General features: G+C 30.3%; 1 protein-coding gene across 3 annotated transcripts in view; it reads right to left on the bottom strand.

The window, feature by feature from the left end:
- Window positions 1-6,755: 6,755 nt before the first annotated feature.
- Window positions 6,756-18,142, bottom strand: part of Root (ciliary rootlet coiled-coil, rootletin) — a 133,933-nt gene continuing 122,546 nt past the window's right edge. For all 3 annotated transcript variants that reach the window (XM_067050412.1, XM_014415983.2, XM_024361034.2), the window contains 13 exons: window positions 17,897-18,080; window positions 17,519-17,694; window positions 16,512-16,697; window positions 15,200-15,444; window positions 14,724-14,939; window positions 13,394-13,578; window positions 12,949-13,231; window positions 11,548-11,841; window positions 11,140-11,454; window positions 10,858-11,028; window positions 10,361-10,605; window positions 8,318-8,438; window positions 6,756-8,008 (listed from right to left, as the gene is read on the bottom strand). In XM_067050412.1, coding sequence (XP_066906513.1) covers window positions 7,778-8,008; window positions 8,318-8,438; window positions 10,361-10,605; window positions 10,858-11,028; window positions 11,140-11,454; window positions 11,548-11,841; window positions 12,949-13,231; window positions 13,394-13,578; window positions 14,724-14,939; window positions 15,200-15,444; window positions 16,512-16,697; window positions 17,519-17,694; window positions 17,897-18,080 — 2,852 coding nt within the window. In that variant the 3' untranslated portion in view covers window positions 6,756-7,777. The remainder of the gene's footprint in view (window positions 8,009-8,317; window positions 8,439-10,360; window positions 10,606-10,857; window positions 11,029-11,139; window positions 11,455-11,547; window positions 11,842-12,948; window positions 13,232-13,393; window positions 13,579-14,723; window positions 14,940-15,199; window positions 15,445-16,511; window positions 16,698-17,518; window positions 17,695-17,896; window positions 18,081-18,142) is intronic.

The raw sequence follows: 18,142 nt of genomic DNA on the forward strand, positions 1-18,142 counted from the left end.
TCAGGTTACAGAGTAGTTCCAAAGAGGTTGAAAAACAACCGACTTTAGAAAATTAGGAATTCAACGTGATACATTCAATGTCAGATTGAATGGTTTCATCGAACCAAAGGAATAAAAGAATACATGATACTAAGAAATAAAAATCATCACTATACATTGAACAAAGACAGTCATATTTTACTTTCGAAAGTAAAATAAGTGGAAGTAAACCATCGGACGTTGTAAAGATGACTGACAATACATCATTGCAATGTTGTAGTGTAATGATGCACCACGAGCAATACACCATGTGATAATACATGGTGAATGTATCAATTCATAACAATCTCCGGCCTATTTCTTGATTTTGAAAGTGCTTTTCCGACTACAAACAGTTTTCAGAGATCCTCAAAATTTCTTCCTAGGAGTTAACAAGAGGCCATTTGGAAACCAAATCTTTCCAAATGGTTGAATGAGAATTTAGATCACCAGACGTTGGAGAACTGAGAAATGTAGTGTAGACTAAAATACTGTTGCGAGGCGAAAATGCTGAATTGAACCCTCTGATAAGACAAATCATTAACACAGAAACAAAATAAATCACTGTTACTCTTCTTAAACAAGAAATACTATAAAATTTCCTAGTAATAACGATTTTTATCGAGATGATGGGTGGGCAGTAAGATCCAATTCACAATAGCCATAGAAGAAAAAGACGCTTCGGGATTGACTTGTCCGCTTTTCCCCTAGATTGCAGCCCGTATCTTGCAGGTGGATTCATAATTAAACAAAAACTGAGTGCGAGATAAGTTTTAGGGTAATTTGTGTTCACTATTACTTTGTGTTTACATCATACATCTAGCAGTATTATATCTGGAGTAAGGGTGAGGTAGTCCAGTCTGTTCAATACCCTGTTTTGTTTTTTTATCCCCTGCCTGGTCATTTCTGAAATAGGGGGCTTATTTTACAAATAGCCAGCCTATTCTAACTAGAGTGAGAGGGTCCAGATTTCATTCCATGGGACCAAATAAATATCACTCATCCAAGCCAGGTTTTAGGTTACCCTGTTTACTTATTAATTCTGTGTGGGACCTAGTTGGGCTGTATAAGAGCTTTAACACTGCTTGGTATGTTCTCAACTTTCTCTCATCACGCCAAGGAGAGACTCAAGATAGCCCACTCATGAGACACCTCTTCAAGACAACACTCACACGATTACAGGGCTTCCAAGGATCTATACTCCATAAGATAGTCCGGGGAACCACGCTCCAGAGGGCCAAGAACAGTGTCATCCTAGAAGAGCTCCAACTCCCCTCTCTGCCAGAGTATATAGGCCGACGACACATCAAGTTCTTTGATGGGTTGAAGGCCTGCTGTAACCCACTTTTTAGAGAAATCGCCCCTCCACCAAGACCCGGGAGGTGGCAGAGCACTGTTCCCTTAGTCGACGTCCTCGACGAGGGAAGGGCTTCAAACTCTCAAAATTCAAAAACTCAAAGTCTGAAGTCTAAATCTTTTCACCCTCCCCGCTCCAATAATCTACTGGCGTAAGCCAATCAAGACTACATCATTAATTAAGACTCTCCTACCTTATAATGCCTAAAGGCAAAGGTATCACTAAAGCCAGCTGTACATATGGCACACCTCACCATATGTACACATATGAAACTAATATAAATTTTAGGAGGGCACGAGAAAAAAAAAAAGGTATGTTCTCAATAAGGCAGCGAATGATGCCATGATCACATTCTTGGAAAATGGCTTGCTTTAGTTTTGAAAGTTATTGAAGTCAATTTCACAAGCTCTACTCATTATATTTAGATGTTTCCATGAGCTTCCATCACTTTTATTAAAAAATTAATTTCAGTCTATGACATGTGGGTTGGTATCATCATCAGTCATTCATAGCAAACAAAATTTTTGGCATTTCCTTGGACCAGAGGTAGAACCGCAGGCAAAAGAACATTGTTGAAGTAGTTTACAGCAGTAACAATTATAGTCTGATTTAGGAATGGTACCAGAGGTGTCTGTCTGTTAAAAGAAATTGTAAATTGCAACCTTTTTCTGAGATCAAAGTGTAAATTGTAATATTTATCTCACAGGATCAGGACAAAAATGTCAACTCAATTCAAATGAATTGAATCATACCACAGAATTAGGCCTGAGGAACCCTTAATATTTTATCAAACCATATGACTGGGAAGTAAATTTCAATCAAAATTTCATCCTATACAAATAGTTTGGTACCTCTGTAATCCCTCCAAATTAGGGATATTATGGAATTGAAAAAGTTCATATCAGTGACAACTATTCCATCTCCTGCATATTAGGTTTCCTTAACCATTTCGATTCCAATTAGTTTACTTACTTCTTAATCTTTCTAATTTTAAAGTTAAATAAAAAATTTCTTTATTATTAAAATTTTATAGACTTTCCATATCTTTTTCATTTTCTACTGAAAACTGAATTATATTGGTGGCAGAAAACTTATAATTTAAAAACGCAACCAACCATTTAATTGCACACCATCCACTGGAATCAGTACAACCAGCAACTTTTTTTTTTAACTAAAAAATTCAATATGAACTTAATGATGATGTAAGAACAATTGAGTTTTGAAGTTTCACAAACACTTTATGCTTTCATAAATCTTATAACTTCTTGGTCATTTATTGGTTTGTCCAACTAAATTTTGACATATTTTCAAACTTTTAAATAAGTATGTTTCTTGCAAAATACAGAGAAATCTAAAATGTATTGAATTTTATTTAAAATGTTATAATATTTACATATAAAGCAATGCAAAATAGGGTAGTAATAAAAACAATATGAAAGGAATTTCCTCTATAAAGATAAACTACTATTGGCATCAAATTGGGTTGCTGGGTCATATTGAAGAACCCTCCTCCCCCCCCCCAAAAAAATTAAGAGTACTGAGCGTAGCCAATTAGCGGAAAATTGAGAAGTGTGCATTTGTCCTAATCATTTGAGAACCAAAGAAGTAATAAAACTTTGTACAATGACTTCAGATTGAACCAAACAGAAATAAAAAAACAATTTTGTTTGTAAATTTTTTTCATTTCAAATTTATACATAAAATTTTTCATCATGGCCATCTTGAGGATATGACTACTTGCAGTAATACATTCACCACATTACAGAACATAAAATACTGATTTATTATCCATGACAACTCCTATGCTATGAGAGTAAAATTATATTGAGTTGCTAGGTTACACATCGCTGATACATTGCCCAAACGTAATAAGAAAAAAGTATTTCATCAATATTAAAATTAACTAGTATTTTCCCCACTTCCTCACCCTCCTGTCGTCAAAATATTAATGATAATATTTATTATTTTTATTTAACGAACTGAACCAAGATCTGAAATGGGATGAAGAGGATAACAAAGGAAAACAATTATTCTCAGTTCTTTATTAAATGCCGAATATATAAATGTTAACCATATACATTAAACTACATAAATCAATATCAAATATTTCATGGGCAGTTTTCATGGCAGTAGTTCTATAACGATAAAAAAAGTTATGCACAAAGGCATGGCTATAATGTTCCCTCATTTGTTTTTTCAAAAATTTTGTGCATTCTTTTATAAATATTTGAAGGATATATGTAAAAAAAATTGTTTACACAATGAAATAATAAAATAGATATTAATACAATTGTTGTTATTCATTATATATGTTCCACATTAATGCATTGGAAATATTGTTACATATTACTTATTGACAAATAGAAAATGCTCTTACCATTTAAATTCAAAAAGTAACAATTTTTTATCATAAAGTAATATTAATCAAATAATACATTATGTTAGCTTTTGTACCAGGGCTGGACTTAGTTTATTATATTATTCAAAACCAATAACAACTCAACAAATAAATAATGACTTTTGAAATGATAATTGAAATATATTTAGTAACAAAAAAGATGAGGACTGAAAAATCATAAAATGTGCTTCACAATTTTAAAACTTTATACAATTACTTGAAATAAAGTTTCAAAAACAGTCATTGAATTAGTAGTCCATAAAATATAGGTTCTTGTAAGATTGTTAAAAATATCCAAATTTCTAAATTCATAATTTGTAATACCTACTGTAATATTTTAAGATTTAAGTTCCTCATTACAAAAAAATATAGAAGATAAAGATACAAGTATTAACATTAAAAATATATTTCTTCATTAAAAAAAAAATGTAAAAAGATAATAATATAAAAAATCAAAGAACTTTTCAGAAACTAATAAATTAATAATAAACTAAAAAAATCTATACACAAACAAGAAAAAACTTAACTAAACTTAAAAATATATCACTAAGTCCCTGTACTTACAGCTTTATAAATCAATACGAAAAACTTATATAATTTTTATTTAACATAAAGTAAAAACTTAATTTACCATCAATCATAGACACTGTTGCTTTTCATGCGCAACAACGATATTAATGGTCTGGAATTAAATATTAGTTTAAAACAATATAAAGACATAAAATAAAAAGGAATGTTAAAGTTTTTAATACAAACATTCTATATACAATGTAACTTATAAGTGTACAAGTAACCAATGATACATAGCCATAACAAAATAATGAAGAATCAATATGTCAATACTATATTTTGAGACAAAATTGTAGATTTTGTCTTCTATAAAACCTGTCATATTGACTGATATAAAATATTTACGAATTTTCAGTAAAATAAACGATTAAAAGATAAGTTTTACATTAATTGTTTAGAATTAAATTTAGGATCTGATGTGAAGCTTCAGAATTTAAAGTCTGTCAAATTGATGGATTCTATTAATCAAATAATAACATTAATTTTATTAAAACAAACACAATTGAAATATTACTACTGTTTGGGTTAATGTTTAGGAGGAAAATGGAAAATTTTGTTGATTTAGAAGAATTATCCGGTCTTTAATTGTGACATATATTTCCTGATACAACTTCAATTAATTTTTTATATAAAATAGATTTAATATAAATCATTATGGTCATAATTTTCTAAACTGAAGGTAAAAAATAATGTATTTTTTTTTAATATACCTTGAGCAGACAGCAGACAATTAAAATTTGAGATTAAATATTGTAATGTAATTAAATTAAAGAGTAAATGTTTGAAAATAAACATATTATTAATAAAGAAACCGATAGATCCCAAACAACTAGCCCAGCTTCTGAATTTAATTCTTCAACTGATAAATGTTTTTTAATGATTGATATTAATACTTAAGTGCTAACTAGATTCGGTTCTCTCCAAAGTGTCCCATAATACTGTTCACCTACTACAGTTACACAACACTGACACGCTCTAACCACTATCAATTCATATAAAAAATGCCACATATTACCAAATGACTAGATCTAAACCTATAAAATACTATTTTTTGTACTATGCTCCCTTCAGGCCGATAGAAGTACATGGACGGAATAAAGGCACATTGTGCTAGAGGTATATATTTCTTCCTTTACCCTCGAAAAACAAAACTTGTTTGTTTGATAGTGTAGCAAACACTTTCCGTGACCGGATTTATAATTAAAATAAATTAAAGATAATTTACTGAGAGAATTCATCACATTGAGACAAACAGCTTTTTAGAAATGCAAACAAATATTTTCATAGAAATAAAATGAAATGAGATAATGAATTAATCTAATAGCAAAGGGTATCAGTCATCTTTTTTTTTTTTTTTTTTTTCAAATCTAAATTTTTAAGAACTAAGCTCTTTTTAATCATCAGTAACAGTTAAATAGCAACATTAGCATGGTTTATTCAAACTATACTGATGTTTATAATTCTAAAATATTGACAATTTAAGAGGCAAAATGAAGTATTTTATTTTTTCTGAAAGTTAATATGTTTATTGAAATTTTCATGTTTACCTACAAAAAAAAAAAAAATAAAAATAAATATCTTGTTAATGAAGCAGCTACTCTTAACAAGGTTATTAACAGATCAAATTAAATTTTTATGCAAAGGTATTAATCATTGAATAGCTAACATTTCATTTATTCAATTTTCACCATTATTGGTACATATATGTGCATCCTCATACAATCGTTTATCTTTTCTTTCATTGCTATTAGAATATACCTTTTAAAGACTAATGATTTGTTAGAGTATTAATTTTTAAATTATTATTTATTATTTTTCTACCTTTATTGTTTTTAGTTTTCTTTTATACTTGTAAATATGTATATACATAATAATTGTTCCTTTTTAATAATTATTTTTAGTTCATCTGTATTTGATTCTTTTTTATTTATATTATTAGAAGTTAGTCATCCATGATATATGGTTTTGTTTTATTTTTTATTTTTATTTTATATATCTTTTAACTATTGTTGTTTATTTATTTTGTTAAGTTCATTTTTTTTTTTTTTTTAATGACTAATAATAAATAGTCATAATTATATTATGATGACTGTAATATTATTCTAAAGGGACTAGTCTCAGAATAACAAAGAATATTATTATTATATGGAACTCACTTTAATGCAGAAAATTGAATTAGTTCAGAATTTGAGATGTAATAATCAAAGTTTATATTCATTATTTAATTATATTATCAAAGCAAAGACAGTTTATCATCTCAAAAAACTAAAAAGCAAAGTATATAGTTATTACTTGAAATGTAATTAAACTGTATTAGCAAATAGTTAACAACAATGAAATTCAACATAAATTTTTCTCAAAATTTTTTAAATACATTGTATATTTTAAATATATACTACTGTAATACAAAAAAATTAATATATAAATAGAATATGGTACAAAAACAACATTTCTGCAAGAATAAAATCGTAGGGTTATGGGATCATCTCTAATATTAAAAAATAGTTATTTAGAATCCTGTCATTTACATTTCTAATCAGTTACAGTGAAAGAAATATAAAACAAATAGAATTACATTCATAATAATTCAGTTGTTTTCTAAGTATTGTATAGTTAATTATCAATTACTGATAACAGAAGACTGACACCCTTCCCCTTCCCTTCCTTTACCATATGATTCATATAATATAATAAAACAGGAGTAGAAAAATATATTGAGAAGGTGAATGAGCACGTGCATACACATACAACGAATACACCTATAGATGTATACACATATAGATGAGCAATATACTCCATATATTACAATTAATATAATCAACACATCAATTGATCACTATTTAATACTATTATTACTCAAAGGAATTTTTGAAGACTCACTAATGGAATAAGCTCCTCAACATTTCTCAATTTGGCTTTGTATTTGAGAACAAAATGCAAGGAGCACAACAAATCAAGTTTAGTTGTTCCAAAGGGAGCTTGCTACAATGGAAGCTCTAAAAACATTTCATTAGCTTCCAAGATAACATCTAAACTTATACAGTTTACAATAAAATAAACATTTGACAAAAATGTTCCCATTTTTCAATAATTATTTCATCTATGATGAGTTTAGTATGAACATTTATGTATTAAAAAAAAATGTTCATAAGAAAGAGGATGAGTATAAATCATAAATTAGACATTAGAATCACATTTATAACTAAAGTAAAGTTGTTCATTCAGGAATATAAAAGTTGTAAAATTGTTTGTTTTTTCATTTTTATAATTTTTTTAATATAAAAGATTGACTTCCTTGATATTTTTTAAATTAATACAAAAAAAGTTATTAAAAAAGAAATTCCCTCTAAATCCTGTATCAAGTTGTTGAAGTATAAAGAGAAGTGATGTTTCAATTATCACATCAATGAATGAACAATTTGCAATTATTATACTTATTTCCGCTGTGGTGGTGGCAACGCAAGTGGGGCTATACTTGCATCCAGGCGCCTAGCCTCTTTCTCTAACAAATAAGGATCAATAGATGGATCTTGGGATACGTTCCTCAGTGAACTGCCGAGCACCCTGTGAAGCTGCTGCACCTCTCTTCCTGCTCTGGAAGTTTTCATAACAAAAAGTTGCCTTCTTTTCACCTCTTCATTCAGCTGCTCTTTTAGGAATCGAATCTGAAAGGCAGACAAATTTTTAGAATGGACTTTTAATTCATCCTCAAAAATCATTTATTGGTTAGGCAAAACTTTCAGTAACAATTGGGAAGAAAAAAAAGTAAAATGGTCGAGAAAACAAACCTAGTGGCAAATACCTATTTGAACTATTTTTTATACCAAATTATTTCAACATAGCACCTCAAAAATTCATTCATAAATTTCTCTATGAAATTTAATTAGCATAGGTTCTAGTTCACTTTAGAGTAAAATTTAGACAGATTATATTAAAAAATAAAATGAGACAAATTCATATAAATTTACAATTACCTGATTTTCAAGCCTGAGGACTTGTTGGCGATGAGATGATTCCCTCGCTTCCAATAATCTCTCTGCTTGCTGCTTTGCAGTCTTATATCTGTCTGCTTCACTACTCCAATCTTTTGTAGGCCTTGAAAAATCACTTCAATAAATATTAATGGAATGGAAAGTAATAAATGATTATAAAAAATTGTTTTTCACAATTGTAATTGTTAACGCCATAATATAATTACGTTGTAAATAGTATTGTTAGTATTTAGTTTTATAGTTTTAGTTATATAGTTTTATTAGTATTTAATTTAGTTACATTTATTTTTATTTGTATTGTTTTATTTAGATTTAGTTATTTCAAAAGAAAAATGTGTAATTATATTTATTTGTAATGAGTAATAGAGACAGTTGCTAGGAGTGATCATTGTTGCGTCACCTAGCAACGGACCGATCATCTTAGTTTTTTAGAGCTGTTCCGTCTAATTAGTGGCCATGATAGCGTCTAAGTAGCCCTGTCTGCGTTTATAGTTTGGACATGTGTTGAGTGTTTTAGTCGTCACTACAGTTCGAAACCAGACCTTTTCTGTTTCGACTTTAATATAGCAGTTCCGACTAATTAGTGGCCCTGATAGCGTCCTCAGCAGCCCTGTCTGCGTTTGGTTGATAATAGTTTGGACATTTTTAGTGAGTTAGTGAGTCATTACAGTTCGGAACCAGACCTTTTTGTTGCTAATCAATCGGCTTGTATAATTAATAAAAACAACTAGACCCTGTCTGCCCTCAATGAGTGCCAGTGTAGCCATCTTAGCTTTTGGGACATCGACTGTTTGTAAGCCATAGCACCAACTTTGGACCAGTTTGAGAGTTGCAGCGGAGTATTTACCAATGGAGCTTCTACCTGCACATCTCGACAAGCAAAATATCTTCCTCTGACCTATCGGAGTGGATTAACCTTTTGACCTAGTGAATTAACTGTCGACCATTATATATTTTACATATTATTTGTTTATTTGTAAATTAGTTTATTTTATTTTCATAATTTATCTGACTATTTTATTTTTATCTGAAAGGCCTTTTTATTTTTACTTGTATATTTTGTTTATGTTAGTTTTTAGTTTTGTTTTTTACCATGTTTAAATTGAACCAAATAAATGTTTAATCCGAGCCAGTTTGTTTTTTTGTTCATTTTTAAAGCCTTCCAACAAAAAGACATAGTCGATTTGAGGTGGCTTTAACAGTAATCTTGAGTTTATAATTCCAGTTTTCTCAATGAAGGACCTATGGAGTTCAAGGGTGAGACTGACAATATATTTACATTTCTTGGGGCTGGCACAAAATAAATATTGACTGACCATGGTGGGAATCGAAATCATGAGCCTTTATTATTCTTTAGTTTATTTTTCTCCCATTTCTGATGTTTAATATCTACATCCTTGATAACAATTAAATATAATTATTTTGCTTAATTAAAAATTATTATTTTATGAATATAGATATATTTCATTGTTATCCAGTATGTAAATATTAAATATCAGGAATGGGAGAAAAACAAACTAAATAATAATAAAGGATTAGGAAAGCCAAAGGTTTGATGGCCAATAACACCAATTGCTATCTACAAACATCTGCACACTAGGTCAATCTTATCCCAATCCTTCTACCAACATTTCAGTCTATACTTTAGGTGTGAACTATTTGGCTTAGCGTTTATTAAATCAACAACTTTAAATAGCAATTTCATTAACTGTGTTGCTATTGTCTTAAAGATTTTTATCGGATAGAAATTATATGATTTAGAATTGTATAGCCACCTAAACTATTTGGCCCAAGTATTCAATACAATACTTTATTTTTTTAAACCTTCATGTATTTCTCTTTCCTAAATATAAGTGTCCTTGTTTTGCACTCAAAAAGAGCAGTAGGAAAATAATAGTATTGTATGTATTGGTTATTTATACAAAACCTGTTTGTATAAATAACTAAAGAGTATTGTTGTATAAAGATTAAAAAAAGAGTCAAAACTATTTAGAAAACTGATAATAATGGTGACAAGGTGAATACCTTTCAAATTCCAAATTTCTAAGCCTCTGTAATTCAGCTTCTTTTTCAAGAAGTTCATTTTCTAATCTTCTAATTTTGGTTTTGAGTTCCAAATTTTCTTGTTCTAAAAGATGCTGTGCAGATCCAAGCAAACTTTCCTCTCCCCATTCTCTAGAGCTAATCTTATCACCTCTCTCATAGGACTTACTTCTGCTAGAGTGAAGCTTCCTTTCAAGTGTTCGCTTGTCCCCTTCAAGTTGTCGAATCTATAAAAAAATATAGTAAAACTGATAAATGTCAGTTCATTGTAAGTATCATAAATGTATTTTTCCAAAATTAAACGTACATATTTTTAAAATAACTAATTTTTAATTTTTTTTTTTTAAATAAGTGAGAGAAATAAGAAAGAGTGATAATAAGAAACAAAAGATTCTATAACAATCAGTCTTTAATTAATAAAAAATGTGACGAATACCCTTTTGCTTTTAAAAGGAATTAAATCATTGAGTAATACTGACCCTATCTTGCAATGTTTCAAGTTTCATGGTCAATTCTGCAACCTGCCTCCTGGATTCTTCTTTCTCCTCACTTGGCCACTGAGCTAATCGTACCTGAGATTCAAGAGCAGAACGTTCCACTTCACTTGATGCTAATTCAGACTGGAGTCTTGAATGTGCATCCTTAAGCACCTAAAAAGATAAAATTGAATAACGACTTCTATAATTAATTCAATTGTGAAAATATTATTTGTCTAATCTGTTTTCATTGTCAAATATTACTATCTGCCACTATCAACTAACCTGTAAACTTCTTCTTGCTTCGGAGAGTGCAGCTTGTGATGCATCTAATCTTTCAGATGTGATTCTTTTTTCATTTTCTGCATTGTAAACAGCTTTCTGTAGGTTTTTCAGTTTATCTGCATTGGCATGTGAGCTAGCTGACACTTCAACAAGAGATCTTTGTAATGAATCAATCTCACTTTGCAACTCCCTTTCAATATCAGCTGATTTCTCTAAAGAAATAGTTAATTGTTCAATGGTAGCTTTAAGAGATCCACATCGCTCTTCAAGTTCTGCTACCGTACTGTTTTCAACTTCCAATCTTTCTTGTAATTTCTGTAACAATTAATTAATTATATAAATAGGTATTATAACAGAGAAGAATATTCACCCCATATACAAACTATATCAGATAAAATTATTGTTGACCTGAATAGTAGATTCCTTCTCTTGCAACATGATCTGAAGCCTTTGAATGTCACCTTCCATACCCAAACGCTGAAGTTCTAATTTTGTAGCTCTGCCTTCTGTTTTATTTAATTCTTCTTGCAGATTTTTTTTCTCAGAATCGCATTTGAATAGTGATTGCTTTAACTTTTCAAGTTTTTCTTCACACTGAGATTTTTCTTCATTCGCGGTTTTCAGAGCTATTTCAAGGATGTTTAATTTCTCTTGTACTTGATGAATTTCACCAGATGCCCGATGACTGGCTTCTGATTGTGCCTTAAAACATAAATAATCATATGCTCAAATTAATGCCAATATATCTTGACATAAGATATAACAGGAGACAGCTTATTTGGCTTGTAAAAAAGATATAGGTAATTTTATATGAGATCTTTTATTTTAGTGTGAAATATGTTAAAATAAAAATTTTGAAATAAAGTGTTTTTTAGTATTATTAGTATATTAGTAAAACGTTTTTAGAAATCTTTTGGAGCTTTTAACTAGTTTGTAAAAGAGAAACAAAGTGATCTAATCCTTGACACCCCAACAGCAGATTGGTGAGTTAGAAACATTAGTACTTGGAACCTCATCTTGGGATGGAAAAGACCGAAATCTGGAACTGATCCCATGAAAGTAAAAAGACGAACAAGAACAGAACCATGACTAGAAGAAGTTCTGTCACAAATAAAGGACAACCAAGCACAGCCAATAAATAGACTAGATGCTAAGGCCAATCACCTGTTTATATAAAACCAATCTAAAGTTATACCGCTCTAATTTCATTTCTTCACAATGAAGCTGGTCTTGAATTTCTTTTAAAATAAAAAAAATATTTCTAGGATATAATTGGCAGATTTCAAACACACACACCTAGAGTTTCTAAAATACTGGCAAATAACTAACCAGTAAATGATTTGGCAATTTAGGCATCATGAGGTTAGAAAAAGATAAGATACATGCAAAGCACATCTCACATCAACAGTCAACAACAGAGAGGGTAAATCACTTTGAGGTTCAAATTATGTGTTTAGATATTTTTAAACAAAAAATTTGGCAGTTCATAGGTCAGTTTTGGTTCCTCCCCATTTCTATTGCAAGGTCATAGGCAATCACTTATATTTTAAGGTTTAAAATAAATTTTTGTCATTTGAGAATAAGATCTATGAGAAGAGCAGTGTTTGAAAACATATTATGTACCGAGAAAAATGCTTTAAAATATATGTGTCAAGAAAAATACTTTAGTGGATGTATAAAGTAATGGGAGGAATTTTATAAGGACCACCTAGATACTAACCTGCACTCAGGTAAATGTACAACTGACTTTTAGAATAAATATTTATACATAAACTGTTTAACTGCTTTATGAGCAAAATTTCACAATACCTGAAGTGCAGCTTCTTTCTGACCCAGGCGTGCTTCAAGACTTCCTTTCTCTTCTTGGGCTTGACGTAAAGCTCCCATTGTAGAAGCCAACCTGGCTTCATTACGGGATAGTTCCTCGTTCTGTGACCTCAAATGCTTTTTTGTTTCTGAAAGCGCGGCTTTAAGGTCATCTCTTTCCCTCTCTACTTGTGCTACCCCTTGCATGAGTGCTCGAACCCCTCTCCTCACGGCTTCAGGATCTAAATCACCTCCTCCCCTTTCCTCCCCTCTAACTGGGCTCCATCTGAAATTCAATGAAAATGTCTGTAGGTAAGGTTGTAATCCAAATATATACTTTCATCAATAAAAACAAAAAATTTCCAATCCAAGTCAATATTACATTAGATTTATATAATAATGAAGAATTGGCCATAAATAAAAACCAAATTCAGAATGAAGTTTATACCTGCGAGTAGGAGAACTGAGCTTATAAGGGAGGGAAATGCTACCATCCATTTGTATTCCAGCGATTCTCCTCAAAGTAGAGCCAACTGAACTCAATTTGCTTTCAACCTCCCTTTTTGAAGTTTCAACTTGAATCAGCTGGGCCTCAAGGGCCCTAACTCTACCTTCGGAACCACCCAATCTTGCCTAAAAAATGTATATTGAATTAAAAAAAATTATGAAAAATCAAATCAATCAAAGACTGCATTTAATTTGGATTAAATTTTTCATACACAACTGGGTGTATCAGATTAATTGAATAATAACCAAAATTAATATAGAAGGAACAATAATTTAAAAAAAACTGACTAGACAGGAAGGGTCTTCAGTTCACTTTTTCAAATCAAGTCTTATGTTGGAGATATATAATTTTTCATGATACATTTATAAACATTTTTTTTAATATGAAATATTTTTTAATCACAAATATTCATTTAAGCCCAGCCCTATTGCACATTTACAGAATAAGAAGAACCATCACTAAGAATTTTAGCTTCATAAGCATTGTCATGACAAAGATGCAAGCTTTTCATTATATGGTTACAACTCTATTATTTTGGATCATAGCATGGTACTACTAGCATAAAGCGTTCCTCAATAAATGAATCTCGGATAGACCATTAGTATAAGGAATTTATCGAATCAGACTGGTAATTCTTGATATTAGCGTGTTCAAACAATTTTAATTTATATATAATGAAAATTCTTGTTTGAGACAGATTTGTTTAGTAGATTATCTTAACACTCCTACGTTTGAGCCATCCCGGCCATTTTCAAGGATCTTATTACTAATATTATTAATTTTATTACTATATAATCTTATTACCACTATTATTGATTTTCTGTAAAACTTCTTAAATTATAAAAACATTATGCAGTAATAAATTAATCTTCATTAAATTTTCCAAAATACCCATTATTCTCACAGTTACAATTATTACATTTACTAGTTTACAATTTCTATTTCACTTTATCAATACTACCAACAGTAACTATGAGAATAATGGGTATTTTAAACATTGAGATGAAGATTAATTTATTAGTGCATAATGTTTTCATAATTTAAGAACTTTTACAGAAAACTGACTAATGATAAATAATTGACAAAGCCAAAATGACCTACAATTATATTGATTACCAATGTTTGGCTGTGATAGTGTAATATGATCCTTAAGAATGGCTGGAATGGCTGAAATGTAGGAATGGTAAGATAATAAAAAAGTGTTGAGACCAAATGAATGTTTTTTTATAACTAGTAAATAATTTTAATAATAAAAGACTAATAAACTTACCTTGAGCTCTTGTATTTGCTGAGTAGCATCAGCAAGGCAAACTTCTAAATTGTGTGCAGTATCTTGTAGCTTTCTTTCACCTGCTCGACTGTCTTCAAGCCTCAAAAGGAGTTCTTCTTCTCTTTGACGCCATCTTCTATCTTCCTCATCTCCCTTACTTCTGCTCTTGGCTACCTCTTCTCTCATATTTTCAAGTGCATTCTCCAGTTCTTGAATCTGAATTTAGAAAAAATAGTAATTTTATAATTTATTTATATTTAACAGAGCTGTCCCCTGAATGGTCATTACTTTTTTGTGCTTCAGACCATTTGTAAATATACAAGTGTGAATAGTGGTGATAATGCGAATTTTTAATATTTTATAAGAAGATAATTCATAACTTCGTAAACACTAGAAGTATATAGAAACTAATAAAATATATTTTTTCAGTTGTAAAAATTATTTTTAAGACAACTACATAAGCATCAAAAACTCACCTGTTTAGAAAGTTGGTGCTGATGTTGTTGAGCCCTATCACGTTCCTCCATAACACTAGCAATTCGCGCTTCAAGCTGCCTTGCTTCACTACGTTTAGCTTCTATTTCTGTTCTCGCCTTCTCTAATTCACCAGACAGCCCACCACTCTCTTGTTTAGCTTCCATTAAACTTCTATCCATGTCCCTCATTACAGCTTGCAGGCGAGATCTCTCCATATCCAAGGCTCTCTTAGCTTCCTCAAGACCTAAATTAAATTACAATGCATAGTTAAAGAAACCAAATTTTTTTTTTAACTAAACTTATTTTACACAAGAAGTTTCTGAAATGTACCACAAATCTGAGGTGGGTTGAGAGCTGAAAAAATAATTTCAAACTAGTGAAAGTTCCAAAATATATGAGGAAACAAAAATTGAAGAATAAACAGACAGAGTTTTGCCTTTCATAAATATGATGATACTCAAGGATTAGATCACTAGTTCTAAAATCATTTTTATACATCTTTCATGAAAAATAATTAGTCCTTTGTTTAATTATCTTCTTGATATGTTAGGTAGTTGGCACTGATGAAATGGTTTAATGGAGTGATATAATTTTATTGGTTCAAAGTATGCCCACTATAAAATCTAACTTATTCTTTCAAATAATTAAATCATCAGAACCTTCACATTGTAATCCATGAATTTTTTTATGAAATTTTATTCAAATAGTAATACTTTTAATAGTTATGGTTTTTAATTTTTTTTTTCAAGGCAATCCACAGCAAAGGCGATGTTTGCCTAGTGATCTACAAGTGACCAACCTATTCTAACCATAGTGGGATGTCATCAAGTTTTTCATTTTGTGGGACCGCCACTTAATGAAAAAGTCAACGCCCCCAGGCAGGATTCGAACTGGTGCCACCCACAGATCTCATAACAATAGACCTAGGCCTAACCATCTAATCTACGGACGGCTCTGGTTTTTTAAAATTAAATTCATTTCATATTTATATTATTTCAAATTTCAAAATTGACTATGTCAAGCTGAATTATTTTGGAATAAAAATAAAAAATACTATCATCAAAAATAGAAAACAATTTCTGTTTATTGTATATCGAATCATGCTTCAACGATAAATAACATATGTACGATATTAATGTCAAAAATATATTTTGAATAAATGAGTAAATCAAATTCTACTTATGAATTTTTTCCATTTTTACTTAAATACCTCTTTTAGGAAGATTAAATGTAAATAATTAATAAGAATAATTAAATTAAATAATTTAAATGAAAACCCAAAACAATTTAGCCATATGGTAAGAATATTACCTGCTATTTTCTGGAGAGCTTCTTCTAATGACCTAGCCTGTTCTCGCTTTTGACCCTCTACCCTTTTCACATGCTCCCTAAGCTCTTTGTTGGAACTGCTGTACTTCTCTCTTTCAAAAGAAGCATCTGCCAACTGCCGTTTCACATCAGTCAACTCTTTAATTAAGGATTCCCGATGATTTTCAACTGAAATAATCATTAGAATAAAAACACTGAACAAAGATAATTAAATAAATCTTGATAAAAGTTGAAGGAATAATTAATTATCAAATAGGATAATTTGATTAGATAATCAGAGTAGATTTTCCAATAACTAAATAGAATCATATAGAAATACATAAAAATCAAGTAATAGAGTTTTCTATTTTTTGGGATGGATTGGAAAGGTCTAGGAAGATACAATTTGTGGAGCTATATTATTGTTCCTGGAAGATCCAATGGATAGTGAGGACAATAGTTCAGGATTGATTTTATCTATTCATCACATCAACAAAAGTTAAAATTAATTCTTATGAAATATTTATAATATCTTCATCCATAAAATAAAAAAAAACAAAAAAAAAAAAAAACTGCACAGTATAACTACAAATTAAATTAAACTAAATTAATATACAAATAATATTTGAGCTTTTAAAATCATATTATTATTATTCTATGGGCAACAGACCATGGAGGCCTAAATCCTCGTATTTCCCAATATTAGGATGTAATATTCCCAGTATTAGGAAATACATCGCGTGTTTCATGACATGGTTTTTGGCTAACAGGCCTCACAAATGCCTGGGGGGAGGTTGTCAGTGAGTTTTGCATTATTTTGTGCTTGAAAAAAACCCCGGGTAGGACTAGGATTCGATCCGACAACCTGTGGATTGGTAGACTGGTGTGTTACCACACTGCTACCGCTGCCCCTGTTAAGATCATAAATAAATAAAACGAAATAAAGATGATAAATTTTTCTACAACTAATCAGGACAAACATCCTGGAAACCCCAGTAGATATATATTACCATCTTTAAGTCGCCGTGCAGTGTCACTAAGTTGAGTCTGACACGAATCGATTCTGTCTTCAGCAAAATGTAATTGAAGTTTCAAATCTTCACATTGTTGAACCTCAGCATCACGTTCTTTTACAAGCTCAGCAATGCGATTTTCCAAAGATAATTTTTCTTCCTCACATTTTGTTCTGAAATAAATTTTTTTAAAAGATTCCAATAGAAAGGAAAAATATATGTATTTAAAAAAAGAGTGATGAGTAATAGTGCCTGCTATTAATACAAGCTATATTTCAGACGGGACGCTTTGAGCAAACATTAAAAATATTTACAAACCACTTAAATATTAAATTATTTTTCATTGGATAAGAGAAACTACTAAATAAAGCTTACTTAAATAGGTCGTATTTGGCACTGGCTGATGTGAGGCTTTCCCTAAGAGAAACGATCGTTGTCCTGTCCTGATCACAACGAGTTGCTGCTTCTCTTCTATTTCGCTCATGAGCTGCACGCTCTATCTCAATCTCTCTCCTAGCATCTTCTAATCGTTCAGCAATGGCTTGTTGATCTTGCTGAGCTACAAGTTAAACATATCTCTCTTATATTAAATTATCTCCCATTATTTAATATTGATAACGG

Source organism: Halyomorpha halys, unplaced genomic scaffold, assembly GCF_000696795.3.
Source record: "Halyomorpha halys isolate HHAL.00 unplaced genomic scaffold, Hhal_1.1 Scaffold110.1, whole genome shotgun sequence".
Classification (NCBI taxonomy): Eukaryota; Metazoa; Arthropoda; class Insecta; order Hemiptera; family Pentatomidae; genus Halyomorpha; species Halyomorpha halys.